Source organism: Eumetopias jubatus, unplaced genomic scaffold (assembly GCF_037043125.1).
Source record: "Eumetopias jubatus isolate StellerSeaLion01/CBP00866 unplaced genomic scaffold, mEumJub1_p1.0 scaffold_8, whole genome shotgun sequence".
In the NCBI taxonomy this organism is placed as follows: Eukaryota; Metazoa; Chordata; class Mammalia; order Carnivora; family Otariidae; genus Eumetopias; species Eumetopias jubatus.
Genome location: NW_028274814.1, coordinates 51,143,901 through 51,164,375, shown reverse-complemented (window position 1 = coordinate 51,164,375; position 20,475 = coordinate 51,143,901). Strand labels below are relative to the sequence as shown.

General features: G+C 40.3%; 1 protein-coding gene across 1 annotated transcript in view; it reads left to right on the top strand.

Annotated features, from left to right (window-relative positions):
- The window catches only part of PLBD1 (phospholipase B domain containing 1), a 53,818-nt gene that overhangs the window by 15,223 nt on the left and 18,120 nt on the right, over positions 1 to 20,475 (top strand). The window contains exons 3-6 of the mRNA XM_028119684.2: positions 8,836 to 8,919; positions 10,251 to 10,389; positions 15,049 to 15,189; positions 15,631 to 15,775. Coding sequence (XP_027975485.1) covers positions 8,836 to 8,919; positions 10,251 to 10,389; positions 15,049 to 15,189; positions 15,631 to 15,775 — 509 coding nt within the window. The remainder of the gene's footprint in view (positions 1 to 8,835; positions 8,920 to 10,250; positions 10,390 to 15,048; positions 15,190 to 15,630; positions 15,776 to 20,475) is intronic.

The window sequence follows — 20,475 nt, the reverse complement described above, 5'->3', positions numbered from 1 at the left end:
TCAGCGGGACGTCTGCTTCTCCCTCTTCCTCTGCTGCTGTGCTCTCCTGCTCTCTCTGTCAAATAAATAAATAAAATCTTAAATAAAAAAAAAAAAGAGCAGCTGAGCCTGGTTTGAGAAGGTGAATTTATGCTAAAGGCCGAAAGAAAGAGCCACCTTTTCTTGTTTTCCTTTTTTTTTTTTTTTTAAGATTTATTTATCTGAGAGAGAGAGAGTGGATGTGCGCGCACACAAGCAGGGGGAGGGGCAGATGGGAGAGAATCTCACGCAGACTCGGTGCTGAGCGCAGAGCCTCACGAGGGCCTCAACCTCACGACCCTGAGGTCATGCCCTGAGCTGAAACCAACAGTCCCAAGCGGAACCGACTGGACACCCAGGCACGCACCTTGTTCTCCTTTCAGCTTGCAAAGTTGCTCAGGCAGCTGCCAAGAGTCATGGGAAGTTTAGGGCTGCCGTGTTCTTCCCACATCACCACATTTAAAATGGAGTGATATTCCTTATATTCTCCAGAACCTTGAGGGGAGAGAAGTGTGTGCAAGGTTGGGTATGGTGGTAGGAACAGTTGAGATACTGTGATAAAGAGCTTGGTTTAACTACCTTGGAGGAAATAATTTGCTCTTTCCAACCTATGACATACTTGCGAGGCCAAATGAAAACAAAGAAATATCCTGAAATCCTTCATCATTTCATTTGAAGTGTTCAGTAATTGGTTGCTTCCTTGAACTCTTACAACACTCTCCAGAGAACAACTGGGCCCTGGGCCCAGCCCTCTGTGCTTTCTCACGAAGCCCCAGGCCATCTCCAGTCCTGCCGCTGCACCGTTATCCCAGGGGGGAGAGTGGAAGCAGCAGGTCTAGCCGGGCCACATCGTGGAGGCAGCTCTAGACATTTCCGGGGGCTTCTGTCACTGTCTTGCCCTTCCTCATGCTCTCCCGCCCCCGCCCATCTCCTGAGCAGCCGCTCCCTGCAAGACCCTGCCATTTCCATGCAAACATTCCTTCCAGGTGGGCTCCTGAGCTCTCCCATGCTGCCCTGTCAGCCTGTCACACATCCCTTTCCAGCAACTCTTAGCACTGCCGTTCTCTGAGAGCCAGACGCTGCCTCCCCCACATCAGTTGAAATACTGCTCAGCCCCGCAAGACCCATCTCACGTGCTAGCTCCTCAAAGCGTTCTCCGATTCCATTCCCACTGGATTGAGCTCCTCCTCTCCCCTCCACCATCTGTTAGTGCTTTGGGGGAGATCCCTGTCTTATTCATCTTTATATACCCCAGACACCTGGCACAGCGCTTCTGCCCCTAGCAGTTACTTAATTACATTGCTGATTAGGTTTAATTGAATCCTGTGCTGTTCCAGTTCTTTAGGGATGAACCAAAAGTGTGAGGTACATATTTCCATGTAATGCAGTGTCTAGCAACCGTGGCCAAATGGAGTTTCTTCCTTAGTTTTTTAACTTGATGGGCTGACTCCCTAATCAGAGTATCTCGTGTCTCACTAATGATGTAAAAGCTGATAAATAGTCCTGGATGGGTCTTAGTAAAATGAGTCATGAAACCTTTCTGCAAAGAATGATGATGAGGGTGTGAGTACCAGGTCTGCTCCAGTTTTTAATAAAGTGGCTGAGCCTGTGTGTGGCTGAGGCAGCGGCTGAAATATGTCCTCTGGAATTCTCTAGTTGGGGTGAGCCAATTCACTGCAGCAAACACATGTTACACTGCCTTGTAGGGGTCAGGGATGCTGCTAAACACCGTGCAATGCACAGGACAGCCCCCACAACAAAGAATTATTTGCCAGGCTCTGGGAAGGGGGAGAAAGGCCGGAGGTGGGTTAGCTCCTGAGCACGTTCTTCGAAGAGAACTCCATTTAAGTTGGTTGTTGACACAACAGTTGGTAAAACTAGGATGAAAGGAGGTTCTAGCAATATTATGGCACAAGTAGAGGAAGTCAGTCAAAGGTGGTCCCTTTTGTTTCTGACCTACTACCAAGAAATACCTCAAGAATCTCTTCCATAGCCCCCCGTTGCTCCTTCGATGCTAGAAACTCAACATGCTTCCCACTCAAGACGGTAGGCAAAGCAAAGTGAGACACATTCCCATCCTCAAATATATCAAATGGCCCAAGAACTAGTAATTATTTGGATCTTCCCATGAACACAAGGTGCTCCTCCTGATGATGATGACGGCGATGGCGATGACTAGCCCTTATATGGCATTTAAAATGGGCCAGACACTGTTCAAAGCATTTTACAAGTTAACTTACTTACTCCACAACACTGTGATGTACATATTATTATTCCCATTATTATTGACACGAACACTTGAGCACAGAGAAGTTAAGTAACAAGCCAAAAGTCACAAAGCTAGTAAGCAAGGACCAGTTTGTCTAGCTACAGAGTTTCAGTGCACATATACATATATGCACGCAGGTGGCTTCGTTGCTATGGGAAATTCTAGAGGAGCTTGTTATGGTCTCAGGGCCAGAAAGTTAAAGCAAGTAGAAAAGAGAAGAACACAGCTCCTAACAGGTGCTAAATGATATGGTATTAACGTGATGCAGAAAGACTCAGGGTAGGGTGGGAGTATGTGTGTCTTCATGATTTTCACATGCGCATGCATGTGAGAGAAGTAAAGGTAAGCAAAGTCTTCGCCAACTTAGGAGGAAACTTACTGACTTTACACACCGGAGAGCTGGAATCAACATAACACATCCGTGAGGTGGATCCTAGTGTTGGCTCTGCGCGATGCGAATTTGGAAGCATGGAGAAGTTGGGCAGCTTGCTTATGGTCATGCCGCCTAGAAGTAGTGAAGTCAACCTTTGAACTCAGAATTCAAAGTCTCTACCCTTAACTGCTGTCCTCTATTTCTCTACCACACAAAAGTGTAGAATCCCAGACCCAGGGATCAGAGAAGGGCCTCAACCTGAGGAAAGTGGACTGTATTCCTCAGGGCTCCTGAATGGGGCAGGATATGTTATCTCAAGGTGGAGGTGTCTCTTCCCCTGCTCTGAATGTCAGAATAGAAAAATCTGGTCTCCTCACCCCCAACCAAAAAAGAGAAATAAATGCTCCATGATTCCAGTCCAGTTACCCCTCTATACCTCCAAATGTCCTATCTACTGTTATGTGGACATCTTCAGCAACCACCCCCAAGTCAAGATCCATGTTCCTCTGTTTCAAAGTGTCTCAGCCTCGGCCCTATTGACATTTTGGGTCAAATAATTCTTTGTTGTGGGGGCTGTCCTGTGCATTGCACAGTGTTTAGCAGCGTCCCTGACCCCTACCCACTAGATGCCAGCAGCACCTCCCCCCACACACCCCCTAGTGTAACAACCAAAAGTGCCTACAGACATTGTCAAATGCCCTGTGGAGGAAAAAATCACTCCAGTTGAGAAACCTAGCTCTATTTTGAAATAGACTGAAAAATTGAGAGGATCTAGAACTCAGGATGGAGGGTAGACAGCATACAGTGATGAAGACTTTGGGAAAGAATTATGAAGGCCTTTTTTGTTTCTTTACCTGAATGAGCCTTGTGGCTTACAAATTATTTTTTCCAAAATAGAACTTTGTTTTTATATGAAACATTTAAATTTTAAGAAACTCCTGATGGCAGAACATGTTACCATAGCCATTTCTATACAAACAAATAACTTATTATTTAAACTGAGTCAATTCAGAATGTTTCACTCCTCTTCCAAACACTTTATCTCAGAATGGACTGGTATTACTGCAGCATCTTGGAGGGAGGGGAGATGTTTAATCAGTGGTTGTCCTTTGTCCTTCTCCGGCATCCACTGAATTGGAACAATCTTGTTCAGTCTTTAGCTTGGATATTTCCCTGTGTGACATCTGATGAGGTTTCTGTGGTGTCCCTGGTCTCCAGCTGTATAATCAGTGCCACCTGAGTTGGCAGTAGTCACCACAGCTGGTCCAATGTCCACTTATTCCACATCGGGCCATACAAAAAAAAAAAAAAAATGTTTGACTTCTCCCCAGAGCTCACTGAGGTATGCAAGGCTCATGAGCCCAGACAGCCCAGGCAGCCATCTCCACTTCTCCATGAAGCCCTGGGGTGGCAAACTGTGGGTTGTTTCCTCCCCAAGCAACTAAATCACGTCATCAGACTCACAGGGAATTTCTGTATTCCATTCACCTGGAGTATGAGCCCAGGCAGAGGGTCCCTTTCTTGTCACCCACAGACCTGTCTAGCTTTATTGCTGTTCTCTCCCTCCGTTTTAGAGGTGGTAGTTAGAGAAACGTGATGAACTTAATAATATAAATGTGGCACCATAAAAAAATACGTGAACAAAAGTTAAATGGGATAACTCAGTTTTTTAAAAGATTTAGAAATAATTTGAAGGAAAGGCTCTCATGAAGTGAATTTATTGAATTCAAGGATCATAAAAGATTTCAAAGGATTTTAATGTTGTTTACCTAACTGGCAATAGAACTATTCTCATTTTATCAGTTTTAATTCTGGAAATTACTAAAGGATATCTAAAGTTCCAAAGTATGGTGAGCCAAATTCCTGTTCTTGGAATCTGAGTCACCACCTCCTGTTTACAATGCCAACCTTCCTCAGTCAGTAAAAAGCATCAAATAAAAACCAGAACCAGGACCTTAGATAAATTTTCAGTCCAGAGAGCATTGCTCCAAACTTAGAGTAAAAGGTACATAAAATATATAGAAAGCATTATAGTAATATAGTGGGTCCCAAAACAAGATTAAACATCTTTCGAGCCAGAAATAGAATAGAAAACAGTGATGAAGTGTGGATCTGCTGGGCTCTTGGCATGAAACAGGCAGAGACAGCCATCCCCGCTGACGGGTGAAAGCCTCAGGACTTGAGTGAGTTGAGTCGAGGCTAAACCGAAGTTACCTCGATGCTTTTGACAGTTTATAAAATTAAGAGGCTCTTATAATCTGTACACTAGGATGCACATCAGAATAATTTATACTGATGTGCATCCTAGTGTACAGATTATAAGAAACCATGAGCTTGCGATTGGGGGGGGGTTGGGGTGGGCCAACAAGAACCAAATCATCCATGTGCCGGTTCAATTACAGATATATCTGCAATATCCCCATAGGAAAGAAGTCCCCAAAAGCCACTATAAGATCTGTTTTTCACGGAGTCAGATGCAGTCATTTAGGGAAAAGTGAGAGGAGGGTGGTGGAAGTAGGGAGATAGAAAAAAAGAGAGAGAATATGAGAATAGAAACAAATAACTTGAATAACTTTGCATACCAAAGTTCCAAAATACGCAAAGAAATTGACTGCTAAGTAAAACAGTCAACAAGGGACGCCTGGGTGGCTCTGTCATTAAGCGTCTGCCTTCGGCTCAGGTCATGGTCCCTGGGTCCTGGGATCGAGCCCCGCATCGGGCTCCCTGCTCCGCAGGAAGCCTGCTTCTCCCCCTCCCACTCCCCCTGCTTGTGTTCCCTCTCTCGCTGTGTCTCTCTCTGTCAAATAAATAAATAAATAAAATCTTTAAAAAAAGAAAGAAAGAAAAACAGTCAACAAAATCAACAATGTCGTGAATACACTCCAGATTAATTTCATAGAATGGTTTAATAAAGTCTTTAAATATGCCTAAGACACTCTTAGTTATAAATGATGTAAAACTTGAAGAATTTATGAAACAAAAAAGGAATAAATAAGAGGACAGGTAGACTTTTAAAGAAACGGTGAAATATTATAAATGAAAGTTATGGAAATTAAAAAAAATGATAAACGGGCAAACCCTGAACTTGACACAATCAGAGAAAAAATCCGAATCGGAAATTAGTATTGAGGAGTTTACATAAAATATTTTCCAAAGAGATAAAGGGTAAAAATAATGAGAGACCTGCTATTACAGCAGTTTGATTAAGAGACTCCAACATACATCTATTAGGAATCCCAGAAAAAGTGACTAGAGGAAATTGCAGCTAAGCAATAGTTGACAGGGTAATAGTTGAGAATTTATCAACATTTAGAAAGACATGAGTCCTTAGTCGGAAGACACATCTATTAAGTTGCTACAACATTGTGGGCAAAACTACAGAAAATTGGGGATAAATAATCTTATAAAAATTGTTTTTTGGGGGAGAGGGGCAAAGGGAGAGGGAAAGACAGAATCCCAAGCAGGCTTCACGCCATGTGGAACCCAACACAGGGCTCAGTCTCACAACCCTGAGATCCTGACCTGAGCCAAAATCAAGAGTCAGACACTTAACCAACTGAGCCACCCAGAGACGCCAGGGATAAATAATCTTAAAAGCTATTAGGAAGAGGGACGTCTGCCTTCAGTTAAGCATCTGCCTTCAGCTCAGGTCATGATCCCAGGGCCCTGGGACAAAATACCACATCGGGCTCCCTGCTCAGTGGGAAGCCTGCTTCTCCCTCTCCCACTCCCCCTGCTCGTGTTCCCTCTCTCGCTGTGTCTCTCTCTGTCAAATAAATAAAATCTTAAAAAAAAAAAAGCTATTAGAAAGAAAAGACATTGACTACAAAGGAATCTCAGCTAGATTGGCAACACACTTCTCATCAGCAACAATAAAACCAGATGATATGAAAATAATATTTTAAAAGTACTACGGGAAAATAACTAAACTCAAATTTTATAACCATTTAAGTCATCTAAGAGCAAGGGCAAAATAAGGATATTTTCAGATACATAAATTAAAATGTTTTACCACCCACAGACTTCTATTAAACTATAGTAGGATATACATTAACAAAAATAGCAGGAGGGAAATTTGGGATATAAGGAGCAATAGTTAATACAAGAAACAAAAAAGTTAATAAAATTTGATTGTAAAAGTTAAAAATATTTTAATAGAAAAATTTTAATTAAAAAAATAAAACTAAATCTTTGAACAATACTACGATGGGGGTGTCAATGGGCAGTTAAAACTTCCTAAAATATGAATCATGTTTGGAGGAGGAGAGAAATATAAAATTCACTTAGACTTTATAAGGAAATTCATAGTTATGAATGTTTCTAAAAATTAATGATAATCACTAAAAGAATAGAAATAGATTTTACAGCTTTTAAATTAGCAGAAGTAAAAAGGATGATAATGAAAATGTTAGCTAAACAAGGGAAACATAAAAAGGGGGACAGAGAAAGAAACGGTAAATGGAAAACAGAAAAGATTGTACAAACAGTTCCAAACATATTAAATCAAAATAAATATAAATTGATTATTTTCATCAATTAATTGGGGAGATGTTTAATGGTACAAATTTGTAACTAGTAGATAAATGAGTCCTGGAGATCTATTGCACAACGTAGTGATTATAGTCAACAATACTGTATTATAAATGTCAAAGTTGTTAAAAAACTAGATCTTAATTGTTCTCACCACACAAAAAAATAATTTTGTGATGTGATAGAAGTGTTAACTAATGCTACAGTGGTAATTATATTGTAATCTATAAATGTATCAAATCAACACATTATACACCTTAAACTTACACAATGTTATATGTTAATTATATCAATTAAAAAATATTTCCAGCACGAGACACATTAAATTAATTAATTAATTTATTTATTTATTTGAGAGGGCAAGAGAACTCATGTGAGTGGGGATGGGGGGTGGGGGCAAGGGCAGAGGGAGAGAGAGGGAATCTCAAGCAGACTCCGCACTAAACACAGAACCCATTGCAGCGCTCGATCTTACGACCCTGAGATCATGACCTGAGCCAAAATCAAGAGTCGGACACTTAACTGACTGAGCCACCCAGGTGCCCCAACACATTTATTTTTTTTTAAGATTTTATTTATTCATTTGAGAGAGAGAGAGGATGAGTGGGGGGAGGGACAGAGGAAGAGGGAGAGGGGAAGTAGACTCCCCCCCGCCCTTCGCCCCGAGCGGAGAGCCAGACACGGGGCACCATCCCAGAATCCCAAGATCATGACCTGAGCCAAAGTCAGACACTTAATCTACTGAGCCACCCAGGTGCCCCAAATTTATTTTTTTTAAGTAAGATTTATTTATTTATTTATTTATTTTAAAATAAAGAATCCCAAATAGCCAATAATCTGGGGGGGAGGGGGAAGAAAATTAAAATAATGAGAAACCATGTAAACACCATCTAAATTGTCAAAAATTAAAAAGTGTGATTATACCAAGTGTTGGTGAGGCTATGGAGCCAGAAGAAGTCTAATCCGTAGCTGGTGGGAATATAAATGGGTACAATCCCGATGAACAACAACTCGGCAATATCGAGTAACTATAGATAATATAGGATATTCACCCCCACAATTCTACTTTTATATATGCCAAATATATTCCAGAAGAACATGCAAATATGTAAGAAGAGACATTTACAACAATGTTTGAGGTTGCATACATGAATTCTTATGTAGTAATACGATGGAATACTATCAGCAGATGCAAATAATAAATTTAAACTGCAGATGATAACCTATGTTTGTGGTGAGAGAATTAAATGTTAGAGTGATAGTACGATCTTGTTTATGTTTTGTTCAGAAACCTAAGAGGTACTGTACATTATTTATTATTAAATCTATATCTGGGGCGCCTGGGTGGCTCAGTTGGTTAAGCATCTGCCTTCAGCTCAGGTCATGATCCCAGGGTCCTGGGATCAAGTCCCGCATCGGGCTCCCTGCTGAGCAGGGAGCCTGCTTCTCCCTCTCCGACTCCCCCTGCTTGTGCTCTCATCCTGTCTCTCTGTCAAATAAATAAATAAAATCTTTAAAGAAAAAAAAAGATAGCACAGGTTTGCAATAGGGGGACTTTATAGTTAGTCCAAAAAATTGTATAATCTGCTATGATGGACTACTCTAGGAAGAAAAATAGAAATGTAATCATTTTCTTCTGTTTCAGACACATGTATGACCACTTCATTAACCTCTACCCGCAGTTGATTAAGAAACCTTCCATCGTGGATAAAGTGCAAGATTTTATGGAGTACGTATAATAGCTTTCCTCTTGTTATTGAGACTGCAGGGCCTGAATCTGTCATTGCAAACAGCAATTTTTCCTTTGCCAATTTGCTTTTCTATCTCTTAGGCAGGACTCCAGAGCTGGTCTTGCAGTAAGGTTTAGCACCGTTGGGTAATGACATGAAAACTGGTTGTAGACAACATGTCTTCTAATTTGGGCTCTTTCAAAGGTCAGGTTGAATGTCATTATCAATTACATGTCTGGAGGAAGACACCATCAGTGTAAGGCAGGCAAAGTTAAATGCCTGGACTGCTTCCACCTTCCTTAGGGATCCCTCCTCCTCCCTCTGAGGTGCTTCTGTGTCATGGGCCTGGTTACTCATCTTAGTTGAGTACTACTGTCTGTTATTAGTCTTTATTCTGAACATCCTCAGAGAACATGGTCATTGTAATCAAGTCTTCTGGAAACTTAGTAATTCTCAATATTCAGAAAAGTTGTTTTCTCTTTGTTTTATAGGTGGGATTTATTTTGTATTTGTGACTGTGATTAATCTGGGGACAAAAGGGCTCCTGGTTTGGCCCTCCAGATCATACATTGAGCAACCTCTTTGTCGAATGCTGAAGTCCTACAGAGCATCGTTAAAAATTACTGGGCTAGATCCCGTGAAGCGATGACCTTGTATTCTAAGGCTGATCTGGAGATAGGCTGAACAAATCAGAAATAACTTTCAGTGTACAAAGTTATGTTAAGTCATCCCCTAGAAAGTGCAGAGAACTAAAAGAGGAGAGACAGAATGGAAGGACTATAAAAAACAAGACTCTCTTGCTAAGCATGCTAGGACAGAGGTGTTGAGGCAGTTACTGGCAACAACTGAAAGAGAATGAATCATAAACTATGAAAACGATTGGAGAGAAATATAAACGTATATAAACTACCCTGTCCTTAGTAGTTTTTGTTGTTGTTGTTGTCTAACTTTACGACTTCCATATACAAAAAAAAGTTAATGACTTATCCGTACTGATTTAGTGAGACATTGTGGTTTTATATGAAATGCATTTGATGGTCTATCCTTGACTTTTGTAGATTTCAGTATCACAAGAGGCTAAATGTTAGACCTAGATAGAGCATGCAGGAAGCTATCAAGGAAGAGAAGAGTCATAGTCCTAGGAAGAAATTGAAAATCATTTAGGATTTGCCCTGAAAGCCTTTCAAAATGATTGGAATGTTACAAGATCCAGAATGTAAATTACACTAGCATAAGTATCTGAATATATAATCTCTAAATGTCTGGGTTTAATTTAGCTTTGGATGAGCAACCATGGAGATCTCTAGAGCAAATCTAATTTCTCTTGCAGGAAGCAAGATCAGTGGACCCGGAAAAACATAAAAGATTACAAGGATGACCCATTTTGGAGACATATAGGCTATATTATGACACAACTGAATGGGCTGTATGTAGGAGCAATGAGGAGGGCTAAGTTAGAAAGGACAAAGGTAAGATTTTTTAAAAGCTGCTCAGAATTTATATTGGCATTTGGCAATATTATTGCCAAGAATATTGAATATTGAAAGTTATCTTTAAAATATGACAAGAGTATTGAAAGAATGGCAAGAATACTGAAAATTACCTTTAAAATAACATTGCAACCTAGAAGCAGATCAAATTATGACTAGCACATAAATTTCTTGCACACAAGCACTGTCTTGTTATATTGCTAGCACCTGACTCAGTGACACAAAATTCAAGCTTAACACACAGTTTCTTTAGCTCTTAATCTCTTCATAATGCTGTGCTCTGGAGTAGGTTAAAGAATGTATTGAATGAATGTACTGGCTGTTTAACTAACCTAATAAAGTTAGTATCTTTGGTGATATAATTGTTAAGGCAAAATGTCTAAGAGTACAAGTTCTATGCTTCCCACCCTCTACGACACACATGCGCGTGCACACACACACACACACATTGGACAAAATAAACAAAAAGACAGTTTACAGAAAAGTGATGCAAAAAATTCTTAATCATATGAACCAAGCCTTACTCATAAGTTTAGAAATACACATTAAAACCATCCTGAAACATACTTTCTCTACTTTCTCGCTTGTCAATTTAGCAGAAATTCCAAAATGTGAATGTCTACCCTGCTGGCAAGACTAAGGGGGAAAAAAAGCCCTTTCCCTAAATACTGGTAGTAATACAAAACGGTGTATTTGCTATGGAGAGAAAACTTGGCACTCAGTACCCAAATCGCCTACTCATTTACCCTTTGATCCGGGAATCCCACTTTTACGATTATCACCAAGGTTCACAGGCAAAAATTCAATATGGCTTATGTGCCAGTCTCTTCATTGCAGATAATTTGTAATATCAAAAACACTGAAAACAGCCAAATACATAGAAGACTGGCTGCGTAAATGATGTGGCTATAACAGGAATGAGGTAGATCTCCAAATACTGTTATGGAGTGAGGTTCAGGATCTGGTATGAAGTGTAAAAAAGTAAGGTGAAGACCAGTGTGAATTGTTTGTTGCCTTTTATGTAAGAAATGGAAATAAGATGATAGATAGATAGATTGATTGATTGATTTGCTTAACTTGCTAAGAATAGACAACAATGAAAGAATAAATCTAATACTTAAAAAAAAAAGATTACCTACCAAAAAAGGGAGAAAAGAAAAGGGAGGGAACAAGAATGAAATATACATTTCTCTGAATGTATCTTTATATATATTTGACTTGGGAACCATGTAAATGCTGTTCATAATTATAAAACAAAATTTAATTACATGGAAGAAAAACAGTCCTTAAAATCTTAAAATGAATTGACATGAATATATCTAACTATATATCAAGTTCATGGCATAACCACACAGAAAGTGGTTATTTCCAGTGACCTTAACACAGTTATCACTATACATCCTTAAGGGGGTACATCCTAAGGACAAGAACCACCACCATAAAACAAAAACAAAACAACCTTAAACTGTAATTCAGTAATCTCACTTTAGCAATAATATTAGTGTTGTTATTTTAAAATTTTATAAATATAGTAAGATAAAGCAAATAAATAAATATATTGAATATCAAGATTTTCAGCATAAGAAAAGTCAATGAAGTTGAGACCTTGTAGTTTTTAGTTATAGAGGCACAAGACAAAAAAAAGTACTAGCCATGAAGAAAAATATAAATTCAGCTAATTCAATTTCTTTTCATCAGAAGACACTATATAGAAAGTGGAAAAATAACCTACAAACCAAGAGAAAATATTTGCAATACATTTAACTAACAAAGGGTTTGTTTCGGAAATATGTAAAGAATAACAAATAAATTAAAAAAAAATACCCAATAGAAAAAAAAGCAGTGGGTAAAAATATCAACAGGAATTTCACAGAAAAGGAAACAAAAATGGCCCATAAAAATGTGGAGAAATGCTTAATTTCAATAAGATACACAGATTAAAACCTCGATGAGGGGGCCCCTGGGTGGTTCAGTTGGTTAAGCATCTGCTTTCAGCTCAGGTCATGATCCCAGAGTCCTGGGATCGCCCCAGAGCGGGGCCTCAAATTGGGCTCCCCAAGGGGGTCTGCTTCTCCCTCTCCCTCTGCCACTCCCCTGTTTGTGCTCTCTCTCTTGCCCTCTCACTCTCTCAAATAAATAAATAAAATCTTTAAAATAAAAGTAAATAAATAAATAACCTCAATGAGATTCTATTACACACTGGAAGTGGGAAATCTTAACCACTGCTGGATTGAGTAAATTGTTCCAGCTGCTTTGGAAAAGGATTGGATGTTACTTGAAACATTTAAAGATAACATATGTTCTACAACCTAGCAAATCCACTCAGAGAATGTCTTTAGACATTCTTGTACATTGGGGGGTCTGTGTACATAAAAGTTCACAGTACCATTGTTTTGCTGCAAACTGGAAATACTCCAAATGTTCATCGTAAGTATATCATGGTACCATATATTCATGTAACTGAATACCTTATAGCAACGAAAATGAATGGGCTGTTTCTACACTATCAACATTGATGAATGCCAAAAAAATCATGTTGAGCAGAAGAATGTACACAATATGATTCTATTTATACAAACACAAAAGCAGGCAAATTTAAAAATACACTGTCTGGGGATGTATACACAGATGACAAAGTAACAGAAAAGCGGGTAATGAGCCACACAGAATTTAGCAGAGTGGTTACTGCTGGTAAGGAGGGCGATGAGATTGGAGGCTTCCAAGGCACAGTTAATGTTTTATTTCCTAATCTGTCAGGTTGGTTCATAAGTGTTTTGTTTTTCTTCCTAAAATGTGCATATGCATCTTTATTCTTTCATATGTATGGTATCATTCTTAATTAAAAAAATAAAGGCGTGGGGAGCCTGCTTCTCCCTCTGCCTGCCGCTCCCCCTGCTTGTGCTCTCTCTCTCCCTCCCTCTTTCTCTCTCTCTGACAAATAAATAAATAAAATCTTTAAAAAAATAAAATAAAGAAATTAAAAAAGCAAAAAATTAAAGGCAAATTAAAAACTGAAAAATAGTATTTGCAATTCATATCAGGCAGTGAACTAATCTTCTTAATATTTAAAGAACTCCTAAAAGTTGATGAGAAAAATAAATAAGGCATATGAACAGTTTGCAAAAAAAAAAACACAAACAGAAAACAAAGGTTTTTAAACATGCTCAGCCTTATTCCTCATAAAAGAATTGCCAATATAAACTATAATGAGATACTGTTTTTTGCCTATCCAATTGGAAATAAACTCAATATGTTGTTGAGGCTGGAAGAGTGTCTATTAAAAAAAGCCCTATGAAGACAATTTGGCAACGTCTATTAAAATCAAAACCAGTTCTAGGTATCCATCCTACAGGTGGACTTACACACATACAAAATCATGGGTCCAAGATGGATGCAAAAGACTAGAAAGCCCCTGAAAGTCCATCAGTATAATCCTGGTTAAAATATAGGGTAATCCATTCAGAGTTTTACATCTAATATGGAAAGATTGCCAAAACAAGTGAAAAATATTAAGAGGAAAAAAAAAATCAAGGTGAAAAGTAGTGCATATAATACACTACCATTTGTGTAAGAATGTATTTATAAGACATGTTAAAAAGTCTGGAGAAAGACACAGAAACAAATAAAAGTGGTAAACTGGAGACAGGGTGGTGCCCGAGCAAATGGAGGATAGGAGTGAGGAGCATTTCCACTACAGATCTTATCATAATTTTTTCTTAACGATTTATTTATTTGAGAGAGAGAGTCGGGGGGGGGGAGGTGCAGAGAGAGAATCCCAAGCGCGGAGCACGATGTGGTGCTCAATCCCACGACCCCGAGATCATGACCTGAGCTGCAATCAGGAGTCTGATGCTCAATCAACTGAGCTACCCAGGCGCCCCATCATAATTTTTTAAATTTTGAATAATGAAAGTATGACTTAGTCAAAGGACAACACAAAGAGAATATGCATATAAATAAATAATCAGGTTCTGGTTTTTGCTTTTTTTGCTTTCGTTTTCCAGTTAATATGTCATTGGTGTTTGTCTTTTCACCAACTCTGCCTAAAAGCCAATTTGTAGATGCTCAGCCCCAGGCTACTCTGGTGGACTGACTTTTGCTGGCACAGTGCTCTCTAGTTGGCACAAAGTTCATGTTCAAGTCTGATCTTTGCTTTGAGGTAAATGCTGTCGAGCCAGTTAGTCCTACCATGAAACCCACAATCAAAATCAAAAAGTATCTTCATTGAATATTTTGCTGTAAAGCAGTGATTCTCAACTGTGGGCAGTCTCCCTCCAGAGCATAATCGGCAATGCCCGGAGACATTTTTGGTAATCAAAACCGGAAGGGTGTTACTGATACTAATGGGGAGAGGCCAGGGATGCTGCTAAATATTTTATAGTGCACAACCCCTCTCAAGGAAGAACTATTTGGCCCCAAATACCGCTAGTGTTTTGGATATCAAAACATGCCAAAACATCTCTTACAAACCGTAAGGTGGTAATTATTTTGTAAGCTACAATAAAATCTAGTGCATTTGTTCCATTAGGGACCCTTCCCAAATGAACAACTGAACAGATCCCTGACAACAGGAAAACAAGAAAATGACACCCAACTGTCATAAATCACTGTTAAGAGCGGTCTTTGTCTTTTCCCCAGCCCATGACCCTGTTCCAGATTCAGTTCCTGAATGCCGTCGGAGATCTGTTGGATCTGATTCCCTCGGTTTCTCAAACAAAAAATTCCAGCCTGAAGGTTTTTAAGAGATGGGACATGGGACATTGCTCTGCTCTTATTAAGGTGAGACACATAGCAGCCTCTGCCTTTTTCCTTGCTTCGGGCCACGCGGACTTTTTCTATATATCAACCCAAGTGTGGCCACATCTCAACCCTGGCTGGAGCCATCTATCAGCTCATGGGTCCTCTGTCTAGAAGTTAAGAATTAGAAGGAGCTGATGGAGGGAATTGAAAGTACATGATGTTACCCCTGTTTCTTCCACCATTCCTCATGCCATATGCACCTGCCACTCCCACCTCCCACGGCCTTCCATTTTGGATACTTGAAGGACAGAGTCTGTCTGTTTTGTGCATATTAGAGGTTAATGTTGTGCTCCCTGGCCACATATTCTGATAATAAATATAGCAATGAACACCCAAATTGACACAATCCCTGTACACTTTCTACACTTGTAGTCAGTTATCTGTATACCTCTGCGTCATTCACTATGCTTCTGGCTATAGGTTCTTCCCGGATTTGAGAACATCTTTTTTGCTCACTCAAGCTGGTACACATACGCAGCCATGCTCAGGATATATAAACACTGGGACTTCAACATCAAAGATAAAGACACCAGCAGTCGTCGCCTCTCTTTCAGCAGTTACCCAGGTAAATAAATTTAGAGGGACATCGGAGTAACTGAGTATTCTTTCAGAATGAAACCTTGGTGACTCAGAGTAACTGGAATAGGAGAAGAAACCTTTAGAGGTTAGTGTGCATGAATGAAAGTTGATTTTCAGAATGCCTTTTGAAGAAATACTGCTCTAGTGCTTTTATTTAATGGAATGGTGTAAACAAAGTTAATAGCTACCGAAAATTCACTTCAAAAAATGCCAAGTGAGGTACGAGGCACTTTCCTAGGCTCTGCGGTGGAAGCCAGGTCGGGCAACAGAGAGCCTGCTCTCGGTATCTCCTCGAGGGCCTCTTTTATTCGTCACAATATCCACAGCACTTAATCTAGTGTGTGGCACTTTGTACTTAATCAATTTTTGCTGAATGAATGGATGAATGAATGTGTAAGCTTATAAATCTTACACTAGCAGGATAAGTACAATACAGATAATAATGGTATTATTACTGGGTACTGTGTGTGCTACAGCCGAAATGTAAGGAATGTTGAGAGTATTCAGAAGAGGGTCAGCTCATATTGGATTGTCAGGGAAAGGAAAGAGAGGCTGACACTTGAGATGAACCATGAATGAGGACTAGAATTTGAACAGGTAGAGATGGGTGGGAAGGACAGTCTCTGTGGAGTAGGAGTTGCAAGCTCCTATGCTTGAAGGGGCTGGGCAGATGATGTAAAATGGATAAAGGGGGGCTGGTATAAGAAAAAAAAAGGGAAAACAATTGTAAGAAACACATGACCCATTGAAAGGGCGCCAAGTGCTCGGCTCCCACTGACTGTTGTCACTCAGCAATATGGAGGTAGCATTGCCAGATCCTCCAACTTCTGAAGATAGAAATAAAGATTTAACAAAACCCACCGTGTGAACCCGACAAAACATGTCTGCTAGCTGGAATGGCCCCCTCAGCGTTGGTTTGCTGCCTCTTCAGGGACCATCATGGGTAAAGGCAAGGGGAAAACTCTTACCAAACATGTAAGAGTCCAACACAGATACAAGGTGGACGCTTCTGACCTTTAATTCCATAGTTGTAACTTACAGGGTGGTTATACCAACCACCTGTTTTATCTATCTACCTTTGTCAGAGTCTCATCACCCCTTCTGGTATTATTATTCCCGGTAGCATTAATACCATCCTATTAGGAATTCTGATCAGTGGCATAACCCGGTGTCTCTCTGTCCTTGTGACCTGATCCTTCCTTTGAAAACACTGATTTCATCTTTGTCATTGCTTGCTGAATTGTTTTAAAAGTAGGGAGGGGGGGCTGGGCACTCCTCTCTCAGAGTTAGACTGTGTTTTGACTTCTTTGTATTCCTTCAAACTGAAATTTAAGGACAGCAAGAGACCAAGGCCAGTCAAATATTCATATTCTTCCTCTCATTTGCAGTAAAATGCAATGTTCAGATGTTACCTGCACTGCTTTGAAATCTCTGCAGAACGGTGTTCTTCCATAGTCTTAATAATCCTGGATCCCAGAGGTAGTGATGGGGAAGGAATTTCCTATGAAACGTATAAGTCTGTTCACATTTGCACATATGTATATATCTTTCCAGAATAGATACATAGATAATAGAGTTTTTTTAGAGCATTTGAGAGAAAACAAGACTTTTTTTTAAAACCCAAGATGTTTTGGGCGCCTGGGTGGCTCAGTTGGTTAAGCGACCGCATTCGGCTCAGGTCATGATCCTGGAGTCCTGGGATCGAGTCCCACACCGGGCTCCCTGCTCAGCAGGGAGTCTGCTTCTCCCTCTGACCCTCTTCCCTCTCGTCCTTTCTATCTCTCATTCTCTCTCTCTCTCAAATAAATAAATAAAATCTTTAAAAAAATAAAAAAATAAAACCCAAGATGTTTTTACAGGAGATACTGTAGCAATGTGATTCATATTTTCTTTAATTGGACAGTTTTGTTCTCAACAGCAAACATGAAAAACATGTAGGGTCTCATTTCTATTACAAAGAATCGTTTGATTAAATCAACGATTTAATCGTTTGCCCGCCACTTTGGATTCTTCCAATACATATGGAGCTAAGCTTTGCCGTGAACTTCATTCCCTGTGCGCTGTTGATCCTGGAACAAAGCTGGGGTGGCTTGTTTGTTTGTTGGTGGAGGAGTGCCGTGGATTAGGAGTGTGGTATCAGGACCTGGAGGTTCTTCATGATACAAGCAAGGGTGTTAAGAATTACTGAGTCAGAGCAGAAATAATCAAGTCATGAAATATTTGTGACTTGGCTGAGACCCATGTTAAAGATGACAACTGGGATAGTATAGAGACCATTATACTAAAGATACAAATAACTCTGAAGATTTCCAGAGCACCTATCCATACTTTTATAATACATCATGACCCCCCCCACTGCTGCCCGATTCTGTGGAAGTGACCACCAAGATGATTGCCCTGAAAAACACTAAAGCTTCAAGACACAAAGACTTTTTTTTGTTTTGAGGTTGTCCAAAAGGAAAATGATAGAGCTGGGAAGCTGTAAACCGTTCCTCCACGTACGAAATCCAACGATTTTACTTTGGGAAGCCTCAGTTTTCTCATCTAGAGAATGAGACTAACATAAAGGCTGACTTCATAAAGTTGTAAACATTATGTAATTTATTTATTCGTCTACAGTTTTCTATGAAATTGTGTTAGGCAAAGTATTTATGACAGGAAACACGACAGATGCAGTCCCTATTCTAATAAAATTTGTATTTCGGCAGAAGGGACAAATAAAAAAGCAATGATTAAAGTGTGATTTATGAAATAATAGGGAAGACTAGTTTGGGGATGTTGATCTTCCAAGACAAAGTAAAATTTAAGTTGAGGTGCAAAAACAAGTATAAATTAGCCAGCAAATGGGGACAATGGGGCAATAAAATGTTCCATGTGGGCCAAGCAGCGTGTGTAAAGGCTTGTAGGGCAAGAAAAAAATGTGGAGAAGGCCAGAAAGACGGAATGGAGGACAGTGAAGACCATTCAGGTGACAAGTGGCAGAAGTGACATTAATAGATTTGCATATTAGATTTACCTGGCCCACACGAGAGGCGGAGGACGAGACAGGTTGCCAAGAGAACATTTAGAAGCCTGAGGCAATAATCCAGGTGCCTCAAGCCATGTAATGTTTTGTAGATGGTCAGTCCGGATGTGGAGGGAAGATTGAGCTCCATCTTCAAGAAGAGAACAATATCAACAATGACTGCTGAATTACTCCAGCAATTCAGGAATTTCTATGGGCTCCTGTTGTCCTAGCCAGAATCTTTGAGATGTAATGACCTAAATGGGAGTTGTCAGAAGGGCACTCCCAAAGTCGTAGTCCAGTGTAGGACAATAGAAGAAACAGTAGTAATCCAGCACACTCAGATTTATCTAAGTCAGTCTCATGCTTTGTGTTCACCAGAGCCCCAGGTGACTCCATAAAAATGGAGGCGGTTATGTCAAGGAAACAAATTGATATAATAACTCCCATCTTAATCTAGAAAAGGTAAGGTGACTTGGTAGCTTAACAGTTTCCATCTTTTCCAGACTGTTTTTTTTTTTTTTAAGATTTTATTTATTTATTTGACAGAAAGAGACACAGAGAGAGAGAACACAAGCAGGGGGAATGCGAGAGGGAGAAGCAGGCCCCCCACCAAGCAGGGAGCCCGATGCGGGGCTCGATCCCAGGACCCTGGGATCATAACCCGAGCTGAAGGCAGACGCTTAACGACTGAGCCACCCAGGTGCCCCCAGACTGTTTTTTTAAAAAAAACTGAGTAGGACTTTCCTTTACCCTTGGGGAAATTATTTCACCTGAAGATACTAACATGAAATGCCCGGAGAAAGTCAAAAGTAGACCACAAGTGTGCCAGGTTCTAATAAACCTCGGGACTACCCTCAGGCTCAGGTGAGTGATGTTCCAGCTTTGAAGTGCTGTCCTCAAAATTTCCTAAGTGCCCCATCCGGCGCCTCGAGACCAGCCAGGTTGGCAGTACTAGGGTATCCTGGAGCCAGCCTGCGTCCCATGTGTCTTATTTAGCGGGCGCCTGGGTAGCTTAGTCAGTTAAGCGTCTGAGTTTGATCTCAACTCAGGTCTTGATCTCAGGGTCTTGAGTTCAAGCCCTGTGTTGGAGCCTACTTAAAAAAAAAAAAAATTGTCCCCACCCCATGTATGTCTTATTTAGGAAGCACTTTTTTTTTTTTTTTGATCTTTCAGTATTTCTTTCTTTTTTTAAATTTTATTTTATTATGTTATGTTAATCACCATACATTAGAAATTTTCCAAAATATCCTTCTAGGGCCCAGGACTAGCCAGAAGAGCAGAGCCATCCAGATGGGGCTAAGCTTAGACAAGAACCCGTGTGGCTCCTGGTCTTTGGATGTCCCTTTTTTGAGAGCTCTTCCCCTCCATCCTTATCCATACATTCAACAAGATGTTGCTTCTCAACATGGGACTCAAGCCGATGGGATGTCCTGGCGAGCAGATAGATCCTTTCTGCTGGCCGTCACAGTATATTTGCTGCCTGACTGAGCTGACAGAATGTTGGTGACAGGATGATTTGAGGTGGCCCTCATGTCAGACACCGCATGTAGTCAGGGCTCCAGGCTATCGAAGGTCGCTCTTACCCTCGGGCTAAAGCGTGTGTGTGGACCTGCCTCCCTTCAACACGACTGGAGCGTGGCTGAGGAGGCAACAAGGGAATTTACAGTAGACTCCAGTGC